The following is a 26397-nucleotide window of genomic DNA, read 5'->3' on the forward strand; positions in this document are numbered from 1 at the left end:
ATTCTTGTTACTATAATAAGAATAAAAAGTTTAGAAAATAAATACGTTAGAAGACTCTTAAAACAAAAACTTGTGTGCAGTCTTTAAAGTTTCAATAATGTAAAAATGTAACTACCAGACTATCTGTCCACCCATGATTTTCTGCAGTCTCTTGGGTTACATGATCTCCAGAATCCTCTCAGTATCCTAGTGTTTAAGCATGAGGCATGGCGCATTGTTTTATGAATCTTGAGGTTAATGTTTCACCAGCAGGCAGCTTTGAGCCTATCGAAGATCACACGACGCGAAAGCATTGATCAACTTGGTTTACCTCATGACTGTGATTGTAAATTCAACACATTCTCTCACTCTCATCCCGTCAAATATTGATTGTTATTCTTATATATACACTGTATAATGCTTGTAGATTAGTAAGCATGTTATATGTTTAAGGGTAAATCTGGTATAATTGCTCCTCCACACACACTCTGTCCTGTAGGCGCAGCAGCAGATTCAGACTTCATCCGCTCGGCTCAGGAAGAGAAATCAGCCATCTCTCAGATCACTACAAATATCAGTCTTTAAATCCAGAAATCACATTAAGCCTTGGAGGAATATCGCAATCTACGGGAACAGGTATTACAGTCCTGCCGAGAGGTTTTTTTTTACGTTTTATTAATGTCGACATGTAACATTACTGTATAGTAGCACAAACTGTAGGCAAATGTAGTCACGAACACAACAAGTCGTTCTTTGATCAGAATAGTGTTTCAATGACATTTACATTGGCTTTGCTAAAGGCTAAAAATTAAGATGTGACATTTAAGGATGTGTGGTGTAATGTTTTTAGACCAAAGCTGCTCTATCGGCATGCTTCAGCTAGTTGGATTTCATGCTAGTTAGCCACGCTAGCTCCTTAGCATCACCGCATACACTTTAAATGTAAATTTGCAGAGTATAAAATACATTTTGAGCCATTCGTTACTCGCTGTACGAAAAAACGTGAACACCGTGAATAAGTCATGTGGTTGTGAAGATTATGTTGGTTGTTTTTGTATATCAGCGTTAGCGAGCCGGCTAATGCTAAGCGCCTCATTTAGTCGCTCAAACACATCAGCAAACGTGTGTTTCAGGTTGGCAGACGTGAAGCCTTTTTCATCGCCAGGAGGTTTAATTCCTGTACATTGGTTTACAGCTGTGCTGTCCTGTCAAGTTCATTACTGTATGTATGTTAGCAGGAGAATAGTTAGCCTGTCTGTCTGAATCCATATATTCATGCCTGTCTGTAATGTAACGTTAACGTAATGTAGTTATTTTATGAAGAATATGCGTATTGTTTAAATGGCTACATCTGTCCATTTAACATTAATCCCTCAGTCCCCTTTTTTTCTTGGTATCTTTGCAGGACTCTCTGTGTGTGTGTGAGTGTGTGTGTGTGTGAGGTGAGAGAGATAGTACTTTTGTCCTTTAGTTATGCAGTGTAGGACCCTCTTGATGACATCCAAGGGTCTCCAACTTCAATTTAGTGGTTTGTCAGACCTGTCATCTGCTATGTGGTCCAAAATCAGCAGTTTACGGTTGTTTAATGGAACAAAATGATTTTGGCACTGGTAAACCTTAGCCAGAGCAGTTGGGTGCTTCCAAATGCACCTTTAGTGATCATGCATCCGTGCATGATCGACTAGATCTTTATTGAATGAAAGCGAGGTATGCCAATGCTGAAATGGGGGGTTTAGGGGAGAATGTTCTGAACCACCCACGCTCTCCCCCTCCGTCTGCTTAGACAAGCTAAAATTAGGTCACCACCAGCCTACCGGGACAAAACACCACCCCTCCCAGAACTGTTATGAATCGGAAGAGATGCTGAGACTACCCTTCTTTGCGTTGGATTGGTTTTAACAGCATTTTCGTTCTCTTGTTTTATGTCTTGTCGGATTCGATGTAAAAATGTAGTGCTGCTGGATTCAAGTGTTTTTAGCACTGTTACGTTACATCATACACTTCTAATTCTTGCAGACCACATCTGCTTTGTTTCAGTAGGCTGTGGAAAAGCGATGGATGTCTGAAAACTCACCACTATAATGCTAGGGTGTAATGGATGGTTACCGGGGTGCTGCTGTGTTGTTGCTAGGGTGTTCTGTGTGGTTACTTACTACCATCCCAGCCAAAAGCCTCTATGATGATTTGGTCCTATATATGGCTCAATGTGAGTCTGTGATTTTAGTTTTTTTGTCGCATGCCAGGCTAAATTCTGATTGGATGAACCACTTTTGAGTCAGTTTCTTAATTGCTCTTAAAAGCACTGCCCACACAAATATATTGCTAAATGAACAGATTTCATCTCGCATCATATTGTCCAGCCCTATGATTGGGTGTGCACATGTGGCTTGTTGTACCATTACGTCATCAGCCTCTTAAATGAGCTGACTCTTAATTCGATTGCGATGCATCAAGGCTTTAATGTTTTGGATTTCCACTCAAGAGACAAAGTGGAAGGAAAAAGCATCTCGATAAGCTTAAACGATGGCATCCATTGGGATACAAAACATCTTGAAATACTAGGGAATGGACTAATTGACGGTAAATATGCCAAACTTGTCTGAAGCTTCCAGGAAGTGTTTCAAACAGGCTTTTTGAGTCTTGATTAAATAGCCTTTAAATAAATTGCAGTGTATTGATTGCATCGTAATGTATGTCTTGCTTTCTCTTTCTTAAGGGGGATGGTCGGTCTTGCGTCGTAAGGAAAGTCGCCTTGCCCACCTGACACATGAGGACAGCTCATTGTACAGGGATCATGAGGGCTGTGCTTTAGTGAGGTACGTGTGGCCTTTTCTTTTGAATATAATGACATCTAATTTTGGGGATTTTGGTACCCAACCCTACTTGTACTCCATTAATGCTACTGTGCACGTTCTAATTGCTCAGATAATGAATAATTCACAAAAGTTAATGCATTTTTAGGGCCCTATGATTTCCGCGTTGTGTAAAACGCGGACGGAATCCAGTCATAAACGGAAGCATGTGTGATACTCAATGTGTTTTCAGCCTCTGCCGCCTCACTATATGAGGACATGAATGCATGAACTTCATCTCCAGAGCCGCTCTGAGAGTCACTTCATGAACATTTTACCGTTTCATTAGAGAAAAACTATCGTCATATTATAAACACACAGAAACTCAAAGGTCTTCACGGCAATCAGTCAAATTAAAAGTTTGGTTTAACTTGAAATTGTGGCAGAAATATATTACTATTGTACAGTAGAATGTTGATAGTGTTATTAGTGTTCAGGCGCATCACCGGTTGCATCACTTTCCCACCGTGGCACTGCCCCCACCGTAATTGTTTTTTTAAATTTATAATAATACAATTATTTAGTACAGTTAGAGCAGGGGTTTTCAAACCTGTCTTGGAGGACCCCCAGCACTGCACATTTTGTACGTCTCCCTCATCTAACACACCCACGTCAGGTCTTGCAGTCTCTAATAATGAGCTTATGAGTTGAATCAGGTGTGTTAGATGAGGGAGACGTACAAAATGTGCAGTGCTGGGGGTCCTCCAGGACCGGTTTGAAAACCCCTGAGTTTGAGAACAGACAATTAAAAACTGAACGTGTCTGCTTAATACAGCGTGAGCCGAACGAGAGCAGCACACACCAGCAGCAGGAGTCAGATTTAATTTATCACGAGTGATAGAAGATTTGGTTTTAGCGGAAGATTTGGTTTCAAAGTGAAATGTAAAAGCGCCTATTTAAGTGAGTTTGTCACTGTACTGTTGTGTTGTTGTGTTTTTCATTAATAATAGGCCAATGAACCCACCATTCAAACCCGCCCCAAAATTGGCGCTAATTCTAAACCGAATGTAAACTGCGCACGGCCGCACTGTTATTCTTTCACGGTGGCACAATGCGCACGCATTTATGGCTGCACTGTCATTCACAGTGCGTGTCCACTGGTGCGTTTTCAGTTAATTCCTATGGAGGCTCTTCTTCAATAGGAATTAATTGAAAACACTTACACTGCTCCGCAATGTTATGAATGCCTGAGCGGCCGTGCGCATTTTACTTTCGGTTTAGAGTTAGCGATTTAAAAGCCTCCACCTGTGATACCGGTATTAACGGTGTTGTCACGCGTCGAATAAACCAGTGGAAAAATTTCCTCAACGTCACATCCCTAGTCACAATGTAATAATAACACTAACACAAAATTGTGCAGCACTTTTTGACAAAAAAGTTGGTTTAATTTTATATGATTCAAATATGCATTAAATGAATGTTTTATGCCTTCATTTGATTGCCAGAAAAATTTAAATACACAACTGAATTTCTGAAATAAATAAAAAAAAAGTCGTTTTTATTTATTCAATTAATTAGACATGCTTTTTTATTATTAAAATTTAATTAAACCATTAAAATGGAATCTAGCAAAAACAGAAACAGAATTTGGTATAAAAAAAAATGAATTTGAGTGAAAAAAATATATAAAACCTATCATTCATAGGGTCCTAAACATGTAGTTTTGGTTTAACTTTAAATAAATTGTATAAGTTTCATGATTTCAATTAATTAGACATGCTTTTTGATTACTAAAATATAATTTAACCATTAAAGGTGCACTATGTAAAACATTTTCAGTAAAATATCCAAAAAACCCTAGGCCAGTGTTATATATTTTGTTCAATTGAGTACTTTCAAGATCCCAAATGTTTCCAACTATTTGAAAATCGAGAGAAATTGCTATTTTAACCAAGGAACCGGGACGTGTGAGGGAGTCGCCTGTCGATTGCGTCATAACTTCGTTACCCTCGGTTTCCGGTTTAATTTTGCAGAAACGCTTTACTGTTACTGCAGTGTGCAACAAGTGTCATAGCAGCCGCCGAACGAACGCACAGAGAAACGTCATGACATCATTTTCACTCTCTGGGGTCCGTTCTTCGTACCTCGCTTAATACATCTGAGATGATTTGACAGATCCCAGATCTTTTAATCGTGATAACTGATGTCTGGCTAATTTGGTTCTTCAAACGAATTTGCGGATTGGATTTAAATATCTGGATGAAATGATCTAAGATCACTGCGCGTTCTTGTGTTCCCTGAAGAGGTGCAGATGCATCGATACTCGAAACCATGATCAGCAATGCAGCGATTGGCTGGTGTCAAGACAGCAACGTAATGACATCATATAATTAAAAAAGCCACCTGGCAAAAAACTTGACAAATTACACACAAAAAAACACAAATATCTGGACCTTTATAAGGAAACAGCTAAATGACCAAACCTAAAACATAAAAGTTATAATAGATCAATGATAAATGTTTTTTTTTACATGATTACCAATTATTTATATTCACGATTTTATACAGTGTTTGTACACCCTTTACATTTTTATTTCAATGTTGTAATTAAATTTTTAATTCAAATTGAAGCAGATTTGTAACGTGACAGTATTAAAGTTTCTTAAGGGTCTAGATCAAATTCTCTGCATCTCCTGCGCTGCATCAAGCCATCCCACAATATCCGTCATCACTTAAATTAATGCACGGCTCAGATTAACTGTACAACATGTGTGTAAACCTCCAATAAAATTATAAAGTAATGATTCCATCACAAATAAATCGCTCAATCAAGTGGCTGTGTCTACAGTATTATACACAACATATTATATGCATTCTCATATACAATTAAAAATTTCTATATTATTATTATTTAAAATTATTATTATTGCCCCTGGTTCAGTAATGAACTCTTGTAATAAAGTAGCAGTGGCTGGGACAGATTTTAAGTATCACCTCAAGATGCAATCTAATCCTGTTTACATGAAATAAGCCGCTCGCGAGCAGGTTTAAGCTTACGGACCTGTTGCTATGACAGCAAGTCCAGGATGAGCGTCGAAGAACCAAACAATCCAAGATCATGCCAAATCGTCAACAATCAAATCCAGCTAACTGAGTTAGCGAGGTACGAAGAACGGACCCCAGATGTATCTAATATGATAAACAGAGCTTTGTTACATCATACTCATGACCGGAAAAGCGGAAGTGGCGCCGGCGACTGTGGCATAATAAAAGTCCCGCGGGCGACTATGCCATAATAACAGTCCTGCTGCTTGCGAGGCGTGTGTTGCGCTCTTCTTATTAACAATCGCTCCAGCGGCCTTGTTCAGCTCTCACAACACTCAGTCCTGCTCTGCTTCATACTACAGTAACATTAATAATCGCATCCTTGAACATGATTTCTGCCCGAGTCCTATCCCGATTATTTTCCACCGGCTGTGAGGTGATGACCACATGTCCCAAGATTCAAGCGCTCAAACGTGATGTCATCAAACTACTTTTATTTTGAACAGGCGACCTCTAGTGGACAGAAAAGTTACATAGTGCAGCTTTAAAATGGAGTCAAAAAATTTTATGGAAAAACGGAATTTGTGAAAAAACATTAAATAAAATGTCATAGGGCCCTATATAGTTTATATCTTATGTACTCTGTGGTACAAAAAGGTCTAGGACAGATGTAATTCTATATATGAATGTTTATAATTTTATTAAGTTTACTTTGGAGTTTATTTTGGCTAATAACCGCTCATTTAGACAAAAGATTACTGACATGTAAAATGACGACAAATATTATATTAAAAATAGATGATACCAAAATAGTAAATTGGCACTGGAAACACTCAAATATATTCAAAATATGGTGCTGCCGTCTCCATAAATATAAATTATTTGCAGAAATGTGTGGGGTTTTTTTTTCTTTATACAATTTCAAAAACAGATACTCTGCTTGTGAATTTCTACTTCTGTTCTATGTTTTACTTGCTGATGCTAGGTGCAAAGTATCAAAGGGCATATTTTACGTTAAATACACAGCTACATGAAGCATTTTGGTGCCATAAGATTTCATTGTGGAAAAATAGAAACCAACCAACTGACAAAATGTCCTGAAGCTTGTCGCAGCTGGTTAGGACAAAAACTAAATTTACATGCAAGTGATGGCTTTTTGTCGCTGTTGTTTCTCAAAATGAAGTCCGAAAGGAGGGGAAATTTCCATCCTCACAATATTAATCTTAATGCTATCTCTAGGCCACTCAAAATGGTTTCCCATTTTGCTGCATTACTGAGTTCGCCGCCACACTTCACAGTGGACCCATATTTCTTTGACCGCACATTAGTAATCTCATACCAGCATACACACAAACACACAGCCATTGCATTTTTCACTTGAGAGAGCTGTGTAGTCCTAGTGTCTCTACAAAGAAGAAAAAGGTCACCTTTGAACAGGAAATGCGATCATGTTACTTCTGTATTGTACCAGGACATTGAGTGCCTCTGTGTTCAACTCAAAATGCATTGATCATTAAACCTCTATCAGTTTACTTTGAGTGCTTCTAAGGAGTTTCGTGATATTTATTCCGAAACCTACATTTTAAAGCATTGTTGTGCTCCTGGCAGAAAGGCTGTCCTAGAAGCGAAAGTGGTGCCTTGTTTTAGCCAAATTTAAAGGCTGCATCGCTAGTATCCCTTACAGAATTGAGGAGTTGTTAAAAAAATGTAGTCTACTTAATTAAACTAATTAATGATGAGAATATATTTTTGCTTATTAGACTATTGCAATGTTTTGGAACAGAGCTATTTATTGAATAGCACAATATGTAATAAAATTCAATTAGTACTAGGGATGTAACTGTTCAAATAACTCACGGTTCGGTTTGTCATGGTTTTCGGTATGTGCTATGTTCATGAAAAAAAGGACTATTGCCACGTAAAAATAAAGGAAATAAGAACAAATAATCAAACTACAAGCAACAGTGCAAATAAATACAGTAGACCAAAGATACAAAAAAAATAAACTCTGCTTTTCAGGTTATTTAGGTGTCCTAACTGTGGTTTTCATGTACAGAAATTGAATAAATGAATCAAATGTAAAATAACAAATTGCATATAATCTTCACTGTGTAAATTAAATAAAGATTCATCATTATTAAAGTTACAAAAGCTATTCAGTCAAGAGCGGTGAGTGATTTCCTTGTCTTTTGTCGTTTGATTAATATTAAAAACAGAAAGCAGCAGGATTATTAGGCTGCTATCACTTTAAGACATAATGCGCGGATCCAGTATACTGATACTGATACACATGCATTGTATTTCTCGACTGTTTACGTTCACTTAAGACCTAAGCAAACTATGTTTGCTAGGATACTCCCAAGATGGGCATATTCAAAAAATTTTGTGTGTATTTGTCTGTTCAAGAGCAAGGCTCAATATTTGCGTGCTTCGGATGAGCGTACATACAAATCTTCTTACAGCGCCCCGAGTTCTTTCACGTTGTTTTGTGCTTGAATGTATAAATTGGCAAGGCTTAAATGAGTTGGGTTTAAACACAGATAGCAATGTTAACTGTTCAGGTCTCACCTGCGCTCGTGCGCTATCAACATCCGGGGTGTAAATAACTGGTCATATTTGAGCTTTCGCCCTCACAAGTTTCGATAGAAACGGACATTAGCCTAACTCTGTCTGTCTGCTTTACTCGTTGTTATTTTCAACAAACCATATTATAGATGTGCATGCATCATCAGATTTGAGATGAAACTGCGGTGCGAGGACGTGCTGAACCGCACTTTTATTCATTCACGGCTGCACAGTGCGCACGCATTTACAGCCGCACTGTCATTCACGGTGCGTGCTGAACCGTGCTTTAATCTAACATTAAAAAAGCGTGGATGAACTTCACGCCAAAAGTTCCACGTCAGTTCATTTTTCGATTAATTTTACTGCAAATTCGTATTTAAACAAGATACAGTTCAATGCAGGCTTTTAAAAGAGACTGAAAATAAAAGTTTATGCAATGCCAACTACATTGGATCCAACAGTAATTTCACAACAGTGTTTATCACGTGTCACTATTGATTTGTCTGTTACAGATAATTTGATATGTACTTAGTATTTATACTGTGGCACCACAATCAAACTGAATAGATGTAATTTGCTGTTCTTTTCTTCTGCATTAATGGAGTTAATGCGTTGGATTATTGGATACAGAAGAAAGCACGTAGAGAACACCGCTTTTGTTTGTGTTTTGATCTAAGCCATTCGCTATAATCCTGAATAAAAGCTTCAGTGAGCGACATCTTTTGTCTTCAGTAAGATATTACAACAAGTTTCATTTTATTAAAACACGACACTGCAAATGGCAATGTATCCATTTTTCACTTTATTGAACTAGGAATAGCCTATAAGAAAGTCGGTGTGACAAAAGATGGTACGTTCATTCATAATTCCATTTACACACAACCCCATTACTCATCTTTGGTCAATTATAATTGTTGTAACTCCATGTACTTAAACTTCATATGTAATATGCATAAATGTTTAACATTGTTGGTAAATGTTTCAACTATGTAACAAGATATTTTTCACAATGGCGGGGAAATTGAAAAATGTTATATGCAAAACTGTTACCCAATCATAGCAGTGAGCGTTTACTTCCATCTCTTGAATATGGCACGCCTATTAAAATTTAGTGTTTCAAAGAGAGGGTCACAAAAAGGATAGAAAATGGCTTATTACTTCAAACTTAGGATGTTTTTTTTTTTATGTAAAAATCTTGATAACATTATAAATGGACCTGAGAGAACATAAAAAATGCAGTTCATGACCGCTTTAAATCGTTAACTCTGTTTAAAATTGTAAAAAAACAAAAAAAAACAGGATTTAAGTAACTTTAGTACATTAGTTTAAATCATTTTTGGGCCTACTTTCACAGTTCTTCTGCTCCTGTGTTGGATTTGGTTTTCACTTAAAAATGGCAGAACAAAGGCTATACGTTTTCAGTTTCATCTTGTTGTACATCCAGGGCTTCTCATGTTTTTCTTTCTCGGAGGCATTTGGCAAGCGTACTGGCCGAATTCTCACTACACACTCTTCCTGCTTGTTTATTTTCAGATATCAAAGGGTTCCGGTAATGTGCCATGGGGTACGACATCACCAGGTTCCAAGGAGAGGTGGACGAGGATCTGTTATGTCCCATCTGTAGCGGGGTGTTAGAGGAGCCAGTGCAGGTTGATTATTTAATTTCATTCAACCGCAACATCCCAGAACACCTTGACACAGTGACATTATGTGTTTGGGGTTATCAGATATCATTGATATGAGACCATTGTGTGAATGTTTCACAAGGGTCCAACATTTTCTTTGTAAACCTGCCAATGGTGAGGGAATTGAGGATATATATTTTTCACCAAAAAAATTATGATGTACACACAGTTTTATTAACGAAATTGCTAATAAAAAATGTATTAGTTATTTTATTATTTATAGATTACTGTCTCTGACAATTCATTTTTCTTGCATGTTAGTAAAAAGCTTATTTTAACATGAAAAGGCTACACACACCAAAAGGTCTGATGATCAGTCTGTCTGTTCTTTCAGGCCCCGCACTGTGAGCATGCCTTCTGTAATGCCTGCATCACACAGTGGTTTGCACAGCAGCAGATCTGCCCCGTGGACCGCACCGTCGTGACCCTTGCCCACCTTCGACCCGTCCCACGCATCATGCGTAACATGCTTTCCAAGCTGCAGATCTCCTGTGATAACGCTGGCTTCGGCTGCACGGCCACCCTTCGGCTTGACCAGCTGCAGTCACACCTCAAGGACTGCGAGCACAACCCCAAACGGCCCGTCACGTGCGAGGAAGGTTGTGGGTATGTACTTGAATACCCATCTTCACCATCTAGTTCTCACTTAGTAATTCACAGCAGTTTTTGGAGGGAGAATGTGAGACTTGTTAATAGTTTTCAACATGCGCTAAACCGTTGTTTGACTGTTGCTCCGTGGCTCACTGCTTTTTCAGCTCTTCGTCTTGCAAGAACGCATCCTGTGTCAAAGCCCCTTAATTTTGTTTGTATCTGCTTTTTTACTCTGCAGGCTAGAAATGCCCAAAGATGAGATGCCAAATCACAACTGTATTAAGCATCTACGCAGTGTGGTGCAGCAACAGCAGACCAAGATTGCAGATCTGGAGAAGACTGCCGCTGAGCACAAGCACCAACTTGCAGAACAGGTCAGACCTGTGAGACTATGTGAATGTCACGGTGGATTAAAAACTTCCCATAACATCTTGGATTCTCTGCTCTGCTCAGCACACACTACTACACTTTTTTTTTTTTTTTATCTGCTCATGATTTCTTTTTTCAGAAACGTGACATCCAGCTCCTGAAAGCTTACATGCGAGCAATACGCAGCGCTAACCCTAACCTACAGAACCTGGAGGAGAGCATAGAGTACAATGAGATCCTAGAGTGAGTGATCTGTTCTTCTTCTGTCTCTGTTTATGGCAATATGAAGTCAAACTAGACTGTTTAAACAATTTATAAATAAGAAAATACATTTTCATAATTTTAAAACATGATAAAACCGTACCAACCCCAAATTTGTTAAAGGGATAGTTCACCCAAAAATGAAAATTACCCCATGATTTACTCGCCATCAAGCCATCCTAGGTGTATATGAAATTTTTCTTTCAGATGAATACAATTATATTAAAGTCCTCATGAAATCAAAATCTATCTTATTTACTTTGTTAGCACACATTACAGGTCTTAGGGTGAACAATTAATCCGTGAAAGCAGTACCGTCACAAGGGCTGTGCCAAGTGTGCGACTGCACAGGGCCTCACGCCTCACCAGGGCCTCGCGCAAAAGTAAAGTGACCGCTGACTTGATGATGTAAAGCCAATAATTAAAGTTCATGTTTTTGTCCTTCAAAATAGTTAATAGTTAAAAAACATTGCTAAAAATGTGTATCGTGATTACCCAAGAAGTTCAAGTAAATACGCTAGAAATGCACGCTCATTCAAGGCTATGCATTTATTGCATGGATGGAGAAAGTACGGACGCTTGCATTTCATCTGACGGTACGCACAATTATTATTATTTTTTAACACTGTTAAAGTTAAATAAGCATAGCCTAACTATTACGCACAGAATCAGTGAGAGCAATTACACCGCAGAACGAGTAAAGCCTACTCTATCTCTAGACGTTTTAAATGTTTTTAAATCTGAAAACTGCAAAAAGCAACGAAATTGTCAGACATTAGTTAATGTTCACAGAGGAAAACTACTGAAAAACAGCGCTGGTCCTCTCGATACTGTCCGTTTATTTTACTGAGAAATCGCTTCTGATGATTCAGTGAGAGAGCAGTCCAAACGAATTCAAGTGGATTCAGGCCGTTTTGCAAACGCGTTTGACCCATTCATAATTTAGAAATAATTTTACCGTCAAAATGTGTGCACTGCGCAGTTCAGTTACACAGTTTAACTTCTTGAACCTAATGCTGTTAAACTGAATATACAATTTTTTTTCTCTTAAATATCCACATAAGCAACAAATTGTTCGTCACTATAGCAACAGTAGACCCCTGGGCCTCGTACATCACATTCGCACAGGGCCTGGCACCCCCCTTGTGACAGGCCTGCGTGCAAGTTAATACACAGAAAAAAACTGTTTGCTGTGGTAATATTTAATCAACATCTGAAAAGTAACTTCCGGTCTGGAATGGTGTTCCCTTTCCGATGACGGCAGTTTTAACGGCTTGGGTTTGAATATCCTTAATCACTCCCCTCCAACCGAGGAGCGCTGAAGTAAAACCCTGCAATATTCCGTTTTGCTTGGAAATCCGTCACGGCACTGAAATACAATCAGTTGCAACTTCCGGTTCACTGGGACTTTAAAAAATGTCCTGGCTCTTTCAAGCTTTATAATGGCAGTGAATGGGAGCCCAAAATTTGAAGCCCAAAAAAGTGCATCCATCCATTATAAAAGTAATTCATACGGCTCCGGGGGGTTAATAAAGGCCTTCTGAAGCGTAGTGAGGCATTTGTGTATGAAAAATATCCATATTTAAAACTTTATAAAGTAAAATATCTAGTTTCAGGTTGCCCGCATTCCGTATTCAACTTACGCAGAAAGTGTAACGCCTCACGCAGTTCAAAATGCTTATGCTTATGCTACGTTGCACCAGGTACACTTTTTTCGTTATTTGAATGCGGAAGGCGGTCCGTTCTTTGGTGTTTCTATGGAAGTAAAACCAGACATAGAGGGTAAGACGGATATAATTTCTGATTTCCCTGGGTTTAAACATTATTGGAAACATTTAGAATAATGAAAGTACACAAGTCGTTGTTTGTATTGTGCTGTGGATGAGCAAATAAATTACTTATGAATACTAATAAATTACCGTTGAGCAAGTAATAATGCTAATTCCATAATTGACACTCAGATGACTGTGAAACTAACTACACTTGTTTGGCCACAGATGGGTGAACTCTCTCCAGCCCGCTCGTGTGACCCGCTGGGGAGGAATGATCTCCACACCCGACGCCGTCCTCCAGGCCGTCATCAAGCGGTCGCTCATAGACAGTGGATGCCCTTTGTCGATCGTTAATGACCTCATTGAGAACGCCCATGAGCGCAACTGGCCCCAAGGTTTGGCCACGCTGGAGACACGGCAGATGAACCGCCGATATTACGAAAACTATGTGGCCAAGCGCATTCCGGGTAAGCAGGCCGTGGTGGTGATGGCCTGTGAGAACCAGCACATGGGGGAAGATATGATTCTGGAGCCGGGTTTGGTTATGATCTTCGCTCATGGGGTTGAGGAGATCTTATAGTCTGTACATAGGTGGGTGCAAATGATGAAAAGCAGAAAGGGGTTTACAAAAACTGAATTGACCCCCCTCCCCCCACTCTAAAAAAAAATCTTAATTCATCCCTCTAAAAATATCAAGACCTCTTCGGCAGTCTTTACCTCAAATTTTCCAGAAGGACACAGGCAGAGAAAGCTCTCCGCTCGTATGAGGACCTCCAGCATTCCCATTCTCTTTGCCTTAAAAGGACATTTTTTTTCAAAAAGTGGACCCTAATGACGAAAACCAACTTGAAATATTATCAGGGATGATGGTACACATATGTTTTAACATTAACATTGAAATCGCAAGGATTTGAAGTGATGTCTAATTTCCCCTTTACCATTTATTTCCCTCTTGAGAGCAAATAACATGTCACTCACCGCTTTCAACGGTGTAAAAGACCAGTCAAGATTCTTGTAAATACAGATGATAAAGAAATATAGACAAATATGATATCTGTTCTTGTTCTAATAGAGTAGTAGACATTTTGCTGTCTTCATCTCAGTTTGCTATTTACAGTAGTAAGTTTTAGCTACCATGGATCTCAATGTTTTGTTTTGTTTTTTAAGAGAGTTATGATTAAAGTATGCTAGATAAAGAACTCTCTGCTCGGTGTTTGCACTGTGTGGTGATTGGAAAAACAAGATGTCATGAATCTCGTTTTGTGAAGATGTTTGTCCTTCTTGAGGGTAAGAGCGAAGAGGATTTGTATGATGGAAATCAACAGCTGATTTTATAACTTTTATTCTACACTGCTCATGTTCAACCAGAAACTCGAAATTGTCAATGTATTTTTTTCTCCACAAATAATGTTTTTGCTTTTGTTATTTTTCTCCTGGCATCACTATCTCACTATTATGAATCAGAACCAGAATGTTTTCCTTTCTTTAAAACGGTCTAATTGACCTCAAAGGTTTCTTCTTGGTGATTTAACGAAACCGTAAATGATGGATGAAATGTATATGAAGTATACAAAAATTGTGAAAAATGACCAACTTACAGCTGATGTAAAAACATAATGTCTGCAGATGCTCGACCATATCTGTTTACTGTGGCTTACATCCGAACCGTTTTTTTTTTTTTTTGTTATCCATCATTTGCCACAGCACCTCTTGCCGAATTTTAAAGAATAAAGAGAGATGGGACAGTTATATGTTTATGTATATTGTGCAATTGGTTTATTTTGCATATTTTACGTACCTTCATTGTACATAGTTGATTTAAGATTCAGTTTGATTTGTTGTTCGACAGTTGTCTCTGCAACCAAAGTGTTTTATTGTGTTGAATGCACATTGTGCTTGCTTTTACGTTGTTGTTGTTGTTGTTGTTGTTGTTATTTCGCGGACACCGAAAATGTAAATTCAGCTATTCTGAAATGTATCTTTGGAGCTGTTGTGCGTCATCTGCTTCAGTGTTACATAGACCTAAATGCTCAGTGCGTTGTTTACAGCAGCTTTTTTGCAAATGTTGTTTAATAAGAGCTGAAAACTAAGGACCCAGAATGTTTTAACTGCAATATTCAGCCGGGTCTGTGTGAATTCGAGAGAAAAGTCTGTGAACTTTGCCTTATCACACTCCATAAGACACTTTACTGCATGATCGCTGTATAATGTGTCACATGGCTTCTCTGCACATCTTCTCACAATCGCACCCTGAGGCTGGAGAGATTTAAACATGACCCGGTGTATTTCACTTCTTAGTTCTGATGGATCTGATCACCTTCATTAAATAAAGGTTCACTTCTTTTTGTGCTCAGTTTAATGAGGCCGATCTATCATCTCTTTATTGGACACGCAAGACTTTCTTGACTCTCAGGATTTATCATCTGACGTCAGGGATGAAACGTTTAAAGAGCTCATGTTTCCCGCTGCAGCATTGTCCGTGGATGTGGCATTCTTCCGTTTGTTTGTTTTTGTCTTTCATTCTTGCTTTTGTGCTGTGGGTTACTGAAAGAATATGAATAAATATAATTGATTTTGCAATATGACACCAGTTTCTTTGTCATTATTATTATTAACTTGGTAGCAGGAACTTATTTCTGGTTGTGTTGTTGAAATAGGCGTTTTTAAAAATGACCAATGCTAATCAGCACAGAAACATTACTTCCTCTTGCTTTTACTGTTTTTTTTCTCTCTCTCTTCCACCACACAGTGGCCCTCATTTATCAAAAGTGCGTACACCAAACTTCCAGCGTACACCTGGCGTACACCCAAAACCACGGTGACTTTGAGATTTATCAATATGGACGTTGGCGTACGGCACGCTCAAATCCTACGCCAGCTCAGGAGGTGGTGTACGCACGTTTTGAGTTAGTGCGAAAATGCGCAGAAAAACAATTCCTAACACCACAAAACGCACTGACAAAGATATGCTATATTATGACCCACTGTAAAAAAAAAAAAACAACAACAACAACAACAACAACAACAACAAATAAAGCCCTATTTGCACGGGATAAGTAGGCTATTATCTGGGGACCTCGTGTGATTTAGAAATTACTCCCCCACATCTGAATTTTGCTTGGCGCATTCGCACGGGATAAACTGTGATTTTACTCGAATTTACTGACTTATCTCCTGGATACTTGAAAATGTTTTTTCGTTATATAGCTGTATGAAATTATAAACAGTCGTATCGATATCATTTTGATTGTTTTATAGTAATACAAATAATTTCGTTCAGTTAGAGAACAGACGCAATTAAAAACGTAACTAAGCAATAGTCTAGCCTATAACACGGCGGAAGATTCAGTTTCAAAGCTAAATGTAAAAGTGCCCATTTAAGCGAGTTGTCATTGTACTGTTCTGTTTTTGTGTTTTTCATTAAGAATAATATTAAACACACCATTCAAGCAATTTACTCCCAAATTGTGCTCATAAAGTGAAAGTGGTAGCCTATAATCCGCGCGGCCGCTCATGAAGTCATAACGGTGCACATATGCAGTCTAGCGCCATTCTTCGTGAAAGATAAAGATAGAAATGCTCACAGGACACGAAAACCTTGCAAAAATTATATACGATCGGCCTAATCCCGGCCAAATAGATGCCGATTCGCACGGGACTAATAATATCACCTCGTGTTCGGCGAAATATGGTAATTTGCGGGGGAATTTTTACTTTAGGCCTACATATTACAGATATGGCCGATTCGCACGGGATTAAGATCACAGACATTATCTGCGATTATTAGCCTACAAATCACCAGAGGTCCCCGCATATAGGCTACTAATAATCCTGTGCGAATAAGTAATTATAAACTTCAGTGTTTATTTTTGTGCAACATGAACTTCAATTTGTGTGACTTTACCAAAGCATTTGATTTGTAGGCATGTATTCGTCCAGTTGCGAGCCTGTGCGCTTTACCTGACGTTGGTTAGGCCCGGCAGCTGCGCACGGACTGGACTGAAAATAATTCAGACTGACAAAATAATAAAAATGACATTCTTCTTCTTTTAAATAATAATAAAATTAATAATAATAATGATAATAATGACATTCTTCTAAATAACAATAAGCGTCATTAATAATACAAATCATAATATTAATCTTACAAATTGTCATGCAATTATATTAATGTGAATGAATGGTACTCCACATCACATCATCATCACTATTGTAGGCTACACATATTATTTCAAAACACGTGCTGTAAAATAATGAATTGTGATAGGTAATTTCTCATCCAAACAGCTATTTAAACTGGATTTCCACCGTACACCTTTTTGTGGGCACCTTTAATCCCACTCTTTAAACTTCCAAATAAAACAATTTTGTTTTTTTCCACTTCCCTGGTGATGGTCTCGATCTCTACTTCAGAGAAGTTTCGCTTCTTTGCCGTCTTCCGTATGTCCATGGCGTAAAATGAGGGCGTGGGGGAGGCGGAGACTTGAATATATAGGGGCGTGTTAATCTAATGACGATCGTTTTCAGCCGCGGCATTTATCAAGGGCAGGTTTTGCGTACGCCTGGATTTCAGAGGTACGCACAGCTTCATAAATCAGGCGGTGAGAGGAGTGTAAGCATAATGTTACGCCAATATATGCGCCCGTTTCTACGCAAGATTGATAAATGAGGGCCAATGTCTCTAATGTGCAATTTTACTGTTACATTTTAACAGTCTGAAGGGGTTTTGAAGTATTTCTGTTTTCATATGACATCATTTTCAGCTTATTACAATTTGGTGACTGGTAACTTCTATCTGCTGATCTCCACCTATTTAATGGTTTGGACCCAAACAGTGCTCACAGGAATAATCCTCCTGTTGTTGGTATTTTCTTTCACCAGTCCAAAGCCACTAATGCAGCAAGTCATTTTAATCCAGCCCATTATAATGCCAGTGAGGAAAGGAATGTCGCATTGTTTTCACAGCAGCTCTCATCTATCCATCCATCCATCCATCCATCCACCGATCAGGCATAACATTGTGACCACCTTCCTAATATTGTTGGTCCACCTTTTGCTGCCAATACAGCCGTGACCCGTCTAGGCATGGACTCCACTAGACCCCTGAAGGTGTGCTGTGGTATCTGGCACCAAGATGTTAGGAGCAGATCCTTTAAGTCCTGTAAGTTGCGAAGTGGGGCTTCCATGGATCGGACTTGTTTGTTTGAGCAATTTGAGCTACAGTAGCTCATCTGTTTGATCGGACCACACGGGCCAACCTTCGCATCAATGAACCTTGGCCGCACCGCATGTTACAGCCCGGTTGAATTGAATAAATAATTTTGCTCATGCACTGATGTTGTACTGTCCTTTGTCTCTTTATTTCCTTGTTGACTTTACAACAACGTAAGAGCTAGAAAAGATAAATAAACAATTGTTGCAATTTGAAAATAATACACGTTCATATAAATGAATCAAAACAATTAACTATAGCAACAAATTTAGAAATTAATACTAACATTTATACTAAAAACATAAAATTACTCTTAAATCAAACAAACACATAAAACAATCATTAAGACAAGATATTATATATATACATAAGTGCTTAAATATAAATGAATACCTTGTACTCCTTTTCAACCAGGTGCAAAACAAAACAAACAAAAAATACTGCAAAATGAAAACAACAAACAGCATCTAAATGCTTAAATCCACTTAAAAGTGTCCTTAATAAACTTATTATCTCCGTGACCGCATGGCTCCGTATCTCCGTCAGTGTTTTTATCTTCCGTGTGCGAGCTCTCTCTGTGCGCCTGCACGAGCGATCTGTTTGACTTTCCGGCAAGACGCCTTTCATAATAAAAGTCTCTATAGGTTAAATAACTTAAAGAGTGCAAAGTAACGTTCCAAAATATAATAAAACATAACTAATATTAAGAAAATATAGAATACGATATATAATATAGGGAATAATATCAGAATAATATAATAAGCTCCAAACTAATTCAAATAACTGAGGGTTATTTAACTGGTTGTCTACACTCCCACCAAATCATGAGTGACTTCAAAACTCAAACTTTAAATCACAAATGATTTCTAAAATAAATTACCTATTTCAAGCTAGATGCAAAAGTAAACCTGAAACATATTCTATATGGACTGCATAGATCAAAGGATATGTCAGGAAGTTCAGGCTGCCTCCTGCAGCAGGACCAGCTTCTGCACTGGGCGCTCAACCATTGATGGTTTGTTCAGACGTTTACCATCCTTCCCCAGTTTCCTGTCTCCGAAACGTATCTTCACTCTTCTTACCAAACCATCCTTGTCAACGACAGTCTCAATAACTTCTGCCAAGCGCCACTCATTCCTGGGCAGATCGTCTGCCTTCTCCAAGACTATATCTCCAACTTGCATGTTCCTTCTTGGTGTAAGCCAGCATTGTCTTGTTGCAATATTAGACACATACTCCTTCTGCCAACGGCCCCAAAATTGCTCAGCTAAGTATTGGACATGGCGCCATCTCTTGCGAGCATACATGTCTTCTCTGATGAACTTGCCAGGGGGTGGTAGAGCTTGGGTAGTTTTTAGAGTGAGCAGGTGATTTGGGGTAAGGGGTTCTGGACTTTTAGGATCATTCAGATTATTTACTGTGAGCGGTCGGCTATTTACAATTGCCATAGCTTCGAAGAAGAAGGTCCGAAGGGAAGAATCATCTAGCCTTCCAGCAGATAAGGACAGAGTGGAATGAAGAACATTTCGCACAGTTCTAATCTGTCTTTCCCAAACTCCTCCAGTGTGACTTGAATGGGGTGCGTTGAAGACAAAGTCACATTGTTTTTCTGCTAAGAACGTTACCAGACGATTGGTGTCAATCTCTTTCATGGCCTTAGCAAACTCATTCTTGGCTCCAATGAAATTACTGCCTTGGTCGCACTTTATTTGACGAACTGCTCCTCTGATAGCGATGAAACAACGCAGGCCGTTGATAAAGGCGTCCGTGGACATGTCATCCAGCATCTCAATATGGATGGCTCTGCAACAGAAACAGGTAAAGAGAAGTCCATACCTCTTGCATGATTTACGACCTTGTCTGGTGATGAATGGACCAAAAACATCCATTCCGCAGTATGTGAATGGAGGGGATGGATCTATACGCTCTGAGGGCAGGTTAGCCATTTTTTGCTCTTCTGTGGGTCTGCGAAGTTTGCGACATTTCACACACTCTCGTACAAAGGAGGCTACAGTCCTATTTACTCCTGTTATCCAAATTCCTCTTGATCTGATCTCATTTATAGTCATGCCTTTTCCTTGATGTTCAGTTTTTTCATGACAATCAGCGATCAGAAGTTTCGTAAGATGGTGTCCCTTTGGAATTATCACTGGATGTTTAATGGAGTTAGGGACAGAAGAATAGCAAAGCCTTCCTCCCACCTTGAGCAATCCGTCGTAGTCGACAAAGGCATCTAGATTGTATAGCCTGTTGCTGCGTGGGAGTTGCATGCCCTTACGGAGTAAGGCTATCTCTTCTGCATACATCTGACTTTGTAAGTCCTTGATGATGATGCGCTTAGCATCCTCACGTTCTGCCACTGTACTGTGGTCACTTGACTTGTCCTTCCTAACTCGACGAAGAAGACGTGCAACTGCTTGTATAACTTTGGACCATGAGGACAACCTTGTGAGACAGTTGGATAAGCAGGAATATTGTACTGTTTGCGTGTTCAGTGACTGAGCCTTCTTGACCTCTGGGTCTCCAATTGGAAGTTGTGTGTTAACATCCACAGGTAGAGGTATTTGCCTTTCCCACAAAACGTTTGGTCCTCTGAACCAGCTGGACGTGACAAGATCATTGACACTCATACCTCGTGATGCATAGTCGGCTGGATTCTCTTCCGAGGGGATGTATCGCCACTGTTGAGGAGTTGTACTGTGATGAATTCTCTGAACTCGATTTGCGACGAACGTGTGGAAGCGGCGAGCTTCGTTGTTTATGTAGCCTAACACCACTTGAGAGTCAGTCCAGAAATATGCCTCTGCATCTGCAAGGTTAATCTCTTCCTTTAACAGATCATTAACTGCAACTGACACAACCGCAGCGGTCAACTCTAACCGAGGGATAGTTGTGACCTTAAGTGGGGCTACTCGAGATTTCGCCATGAGTAAAGCACAATGGACGTCACCTTGTTCGTTCTCGAGCCTAAGGTATGAGCACTGGCCATATCCCTTTGTGCTTGCATCTGAGAAGTGATGAATCTCTCTCCTTGTGATTATCCCAAACTCAGCAGGCACAATACAACGAGGCACCTCGATCTTCTCCAAGTTAGCCAGATCAGCCTTCCAATACTCCCACCTTGGCTGCAAACCATCTGGTAAAGGATCATCCCAGCCCATGCCTTTTCTGCACATTTCTTGAAGAATAGCCTTTCCTTTGAGTAAGAATGGCGCAAGAAATCCTAGGGGGTCAAACAATGAGGCCACTGTAGACAGTATGCTTCTACGGGTTGCTGGCTGGTCCCTTAGGTTTACACGAAATCTGAAGTTATCGTGTTCCAGATGCCAGTAAATGCCCAAGGCTCTTTCCAAAGGCTGGTCAGTGAGGGAAAGATTGACAGATGTAATGTCAACAGCACATTCAGAGGGTGGTATGTTCTCCAAAACTGTCTTGTCATTGGACACAAACTTATGCAACCTTAAACCTCCAAGTGCACAAACCTGGCGAGCTTCTAGGGCCATCTGGATAGCCTTCTCTGCACTTTCGACGCTGGTGACTCCATCATCCATGTAGAAGTCTCGCATAATGAATTGTGAACCTAGGGGATAAAGATGTTCACCTTCTCTTGCAAGATGCTTTAGTCCGTAGTTGGCGCACCCAGGGGACGACGAGGCACCAAACAGATGTACTCTCATGCGGAACGTTTGAGGCTTTGAGTCAAAATCTCCCTTTCTCCACCAGAGAAATCGTAAATAATCCCGATCTGCTTCGTTAACATAGAACTGGTGGAACATCCTCTCAATATCACATATCAAGGCCACTGGATACTGTCGGAACCGTAAAAGAATGCCAGTCAGGCTGTTCATCAGGTCAGGGCCTGTGAGAAGATGATCGTTCAAGCTGGTTCCCTTGTATCTGGCAGAGCAGTCAAAGACTACACGTAATTTCCCTGGCTTCTTCGCGTGATACACCCCGTGATGAGGGATGTACCATTTTTCTCCTTCCTTTCCTTCATCAGTGACTCCTTCAGCTTCACCGTGCTCTATTACTTCTTCCATGAACTTCACATAACGTTCTCTGTACTCCAGGTCCTTTATTAATCTCCGCTTTAGATGTTGAAGTCTCATGGCAGCAAGAGGCTCATTATCTGGAAGATAGGGTCTTTTTTTGAATGGAAGGGGCATTTCCAAGTGGCTGTCTTTGTTCATTCTAATGCTTTCTTCCAGTTTATTCAAGAACATAATGTCCTCTTGAGACACCACTCTTGTGTTTTCTTTAGTATCCTTGAAATCTGACTCCAGCACTTTGATCACATCAGCTGGCATTACAGAAGGAATCTCCTTAATGGATACTCTGTGGCACATGCTAACCCCACTTTGTGACTCATGATGTATCAAGGAAGGGCCCACGATGCTCCATCCGAGATCCGTACAAACAGCATATGGCTCGTTGTCTGCTCCAAGAATCACTTCTCTGGGTGCTAAAGCTCTGGAACAATTATATCCTATGAGAAGACCCACTTCACAGTCTTGAAGCGGAAGAATTCTGTCTGTCAGAGTAGCAAGATGTTTCCAACGCCTGGCAGTTTCACTGGTAGGGATGTGTGCACGGTCCACAGGGATACATTCCTTAGTGTATGCGGGGGGAAGGTCTAGAACTACTGTGGAATTAAAGCCTCTAACTCGAAGACCAGAAACTCTTTCACTTGATATCAAAGAATCTCTTCCAACCATAGTAGTGAGCTTAAGTGTCACTGGACATGAGTCAACCTTTAGACTTTGACTTACTGCATATTCAATGAAGACAGTATCACTTTGTGTGTCTAACAGAGCGTAGACAAGTTTCTCAGAGTCTGGGTCGTTTTGTGAGGACAACCACACTGGCACAATCATTGAGGTGTTAGCAGACGTGCATCCAGATTCTACACTTAAAGACGTTGTCTCAACCCTTTCGTGTGCGTTCTCTGGGCTATGAACAGGGGAGGACTTCACCTTTCTTACGAAGCTATCATCGTGCAAGTAGGTAGGATGTCTTCTTTTACAGGTATTGCAGGTATGTCTGAAACGACAGTCTCTGGCACTGTGTCCGGGCTTCAAACATCCATAGCACAGCTTTGTGTCCTTTATGAACTGTCTCCGCTCTTCAAGAGACTTTGCCGAGAATTTAAAGCAATCATGAATTTGATGTTCACTGCTTTGACAGAACAGACAAGGTTTGAAGACCTTACTAGTTGGCTTCGGATTCTCATGCTGTGTGACAATCTTTGTGTGGAAGACATTAGCTTTGTTCTTACTAACCTTGAGGTTATATCTCTCCTTATTAGCTTCAGAGGCGTGAAGAGCATAGAAGGAAGTGACTGGGTTGCAGGCTACCTCAGCCTCAACTGACATGAAGCTGGCGAAGTCATGGAAGGTTGGGAAATCTTGAGTCTCACTCAGTGTTTGCGTAGCTTGACGATTCCAGCGGGCAGCCGCCCAATCAGGGAGTTTGCTGACCAGTTTCCTATTCTCCTCGCAGTCATTCAATATTTCCAGTCCCTTAACATGAGGCATAGCGTCTTCACATGCATTCAGGAAATCTGAGAAATTTCTGAGTCCTTCAGCGTCCTTGGGCTGGATTCTAGGCCAGCTTGTGAGTTTCTCTCTGAATGCTCTTTGTATAATGAATGGCTGTCCATAACGATCCTGAAGTCTTTTCCATGCATCCTTGTAAGCTTCCTCATCAGTTCTGTAGAAGATGCCTTCTAGAGTTTTCCGAGCAGAACCACTGACATACTTCTTCAAGTAGTATAACTTATCTGCTGAGGAGACATGTCTTCTGTCGATGAGCGATTGGAATGAAGCTTTCCACTCAATAAAGTGAATGGGGTCACCACTGAAGACTGTTGGCTCTGGCATAGGAAGTCTGTTCAGTGTTATACTGTCTTGAACAGCCTGCGCAAGGTAAGACACGTCAGTATTGGGAGGCGGCAACAACTTCTCATTGATTGTTGGCTTAATTGAGGGTGAATACACAGGTTCTTGTATAGGAATGCTCACATGTTGCTGTAGCCTAGTGTTCTGGTTAGCAGAGGAAATGGTTTCTTCCTTATCATACACTTCAAGTCTTGCTCTAGCTGCTCTAACCTCCTTTACTGCTTGTAATCTTTCTAACTCCATCATTTCAGCATCAAGTTCTCTCCTTTTCTTCTCTTCTAGAAGTTGTATTCTTTCTCTTTGTTCCTTTTCCTCCATTGTCGTTACATATTCTGCTTCCTTTGCTGCAAGCTCTGCTGCTGCCTCTATCCGTTTAGCCATCAAGATGGAGTTCAATGAAGGTTGACTCAGGGGTGTACTCGACTTGGAGCTGACACGTGAGACTGTAGAACCATAGACAGAGCGAGCATAATCTCGATCAAGCAATTCACAAAGACGTTCTTTTACTTGTTCACTGTCGAAGTCTCCATCAACACCTGAAATCCTCTCATAAGCAATTTTTACAATGTCCTTTGTCACAGCATCGCATGCATCAATTCGTCTCCTTGTGTCAGCAGACGGAGCAACATAACTTCGAACCTTCATGTACGCTTCCATCACAAGGTCTCTTTCATTTTCCAATGTGTCTGTAAGTGTTGCTAGTTGACTCTCAGAAATGTCTGTTTTCAGCTGCCCTCTTGCCTTTCTAGCCTCAGCTTTCCATTTTTCATATGCCTGTGTAAGCTTTCTCTCTGCCTTTTGTGACTCCTCTTTTTGATATGCAATCATCTTTTCTGTTGGAATTCGTTTGCGGACAGAGTGACGTACCTCAGCTGTCTTTACACCATTAGAATGATCTTCCATCTCATCGTCTGTATCTCTGTCTTGAGAAGGTAGGATTTTTAAAGCTTCCATTTCTTTCACAGGAGTGCATGACTTGGATCCTTGGTCTGTCATCATTTATGGCAGCAAATGGAATCAATGGAAGTAAGCTCTTACTGTTACAGCCCGGTTGAATTGAATAAATAATTTTGCTCATGCACTGATGTTGTACTGTCCTTTGTCTCTTTATTTCCTTGTTGACTTTACAACAACGTAAGAGCTAGAAAAGATAAATAAACAATTGTTGCAATTTGAAAATAATACACGTTCATATAAATGAATCAAAACAATTAACTATAGCAACTAATTTAGAAATTAATACTAACATTTATACTAAAAACATAAAATTACTCTTAAATCAAACAAACACATAAAACAATCATTAAGACAAGATATTATATATATACATAAGTGCTTAAATATAAATGAATACCTTGTACTCCTTTTCAACCAGGTGCAAAACAAAACAAACAAAAAATACTGCAAAATGAAAACAACAAACAGCATCTAAATGCTTAAATCCACTTAAAAGTGTCCTTAATAAACTTATTATCTCCGTGACCGCATGGCTCCGTATCTCCGTCAGTGTTTTTATCTTCCGTGTGCGAGCTCTCTCTGTGCGCCTGCACGAGCGATCTGTTTGACTTTCCGGCAAGACGCCTTTCATAATAAAAGTCTCTATAGGTTAAATAACTTAAAGAGTGCAAAGTAACGTTCCAAAATATAATAAAACATAACTAATATTAAGAAAATATAGAATACGATATATAATATAGGGAATAATATCAGAATAATATAATAAGCTCCAAACTAATTCAAATAACTGAGGGTTATTTAACTGGTTGTCTACACCGCACATGACCCTGTCGTCGGTTCACCACTGTTCCTTCCTTGGACCACTTTTGATAGATACTGACCACTGCAGACCGGGAACACCCCACAAGAGCTGCAGTTTTGGAGATGCTCTGACCCAGTCGTCTAGCCATCACATTTTGGCCCTTGTCAAACTCGCTCAAAACCATACGCTCGCCCATTTTTCCTGATTCTAACACATCAATTTTAAGGACAAAATGTTCACTTGCTGCCAAATATATCCCACCCACTCACAGGTGCCGTGATATAGAGATAATCGGTGTTGTTCACTTCACCTGTCCTGTCCGGTCATAATGTTATGCCTGATCGGTGTACATACATACATAACTTTGCAATTTGGATTTTATTCTGATAAAAAAAATGTCATGAGCAATCACGAAAGCCTGACCAGTTACACAGTTTTGTTTCATGTCTCCCTAATAAATGAAATGGTTC

At 39.7% G+C, this 26397-nt stretch overlaps 2 protein-coding genes across 4 annotated transcripts; one reads left to right on the plus strand and one right to left on the minus strand.

The window, feature by feature from the left end:
• The first annotated feature begins 180 nt into the window (after positions 1 to 180).
• Positions 181 to 15644, plus strand: rnf41 (ring finger protein 41). Of its 2 annotated transcripts, none has more exons than XM_079802465.1 (8): positions 181 to 371; positions 479 to 615; positions 2696 to 2795; positions 9915 to 10030; positions 10401 to 10672; positions 10896 to 11031; positions 11166 to 11269; positions 13285 to 15644. In XM_079802465.1, exons 4-8 carry the CDS (start codon positions 9941 to 9943, stop codon positions 13637 to 13639), a joined length of 957 nt encoding a protein of 318 aa, XP_079658591.1. In that variant the 5' UTR covers positions 181 to 371; positions 479 to 615; positions 2696 to 2795; positions 9915 to 9940; the 3' UTR covers positions 13640 to 15644. The 2 variants fall into 2 exon arrangements, with proteins under 2 accessions (XP_079658591.1, XP_079658590.1); XM_079802464.1 differs by lacking the exon at positions 181 to 371 and adding an exon at positions 2462 to 2559.
• Positions 15645 to 17736: 2092 nt separating this feature from the next.
• Positions 17737 to 25695, minus strand: LOC307118187 (uncharacterized protein). 2 transcript variants are annotated; one of them, XR_013815505.1, is made up of 3 exons: positions 25523 to 25695; positions 18665 to 25309; positions 17737 to 18451 (listed from the first exon to the last, which is right to left on the minus strand). XR_013815505.1 is itself a non-coding variant. In XM_079803707.1 (2 exons), exon 2 carries the CDS (start codon positions 25165 to 25167, stop codon positions 19231 to 19233), a length of 5937 nt encoding a protein of 1978 aa, XP_079659833.1. In that variant the 5' UTR covers positions 25168 to 25309; positions 25523 to 25695; the 3' UTR covers positions 18406 to 19230. The 2 variants fall into 2 exon arrangements, 1 of the variants encoding a protein (XP_079659833.1); XM_079803707.1 differs by having other exon boundaries at positions 18406 to 25309.
• Positions 25696 to 26397: the final 702 nt, after the last annotated feature.

This window comes from Gobio gobio (genome assembly GCF_949357685.1).
Source record: "Gobio gobio genome assembly, chromosome: 21".
Lineage (NCBI taxonomy): Eukaryota > Metazoa > Chordata > Actinopteri > Cypriniformes > Gobionidae > Gobio > Gobio gobio.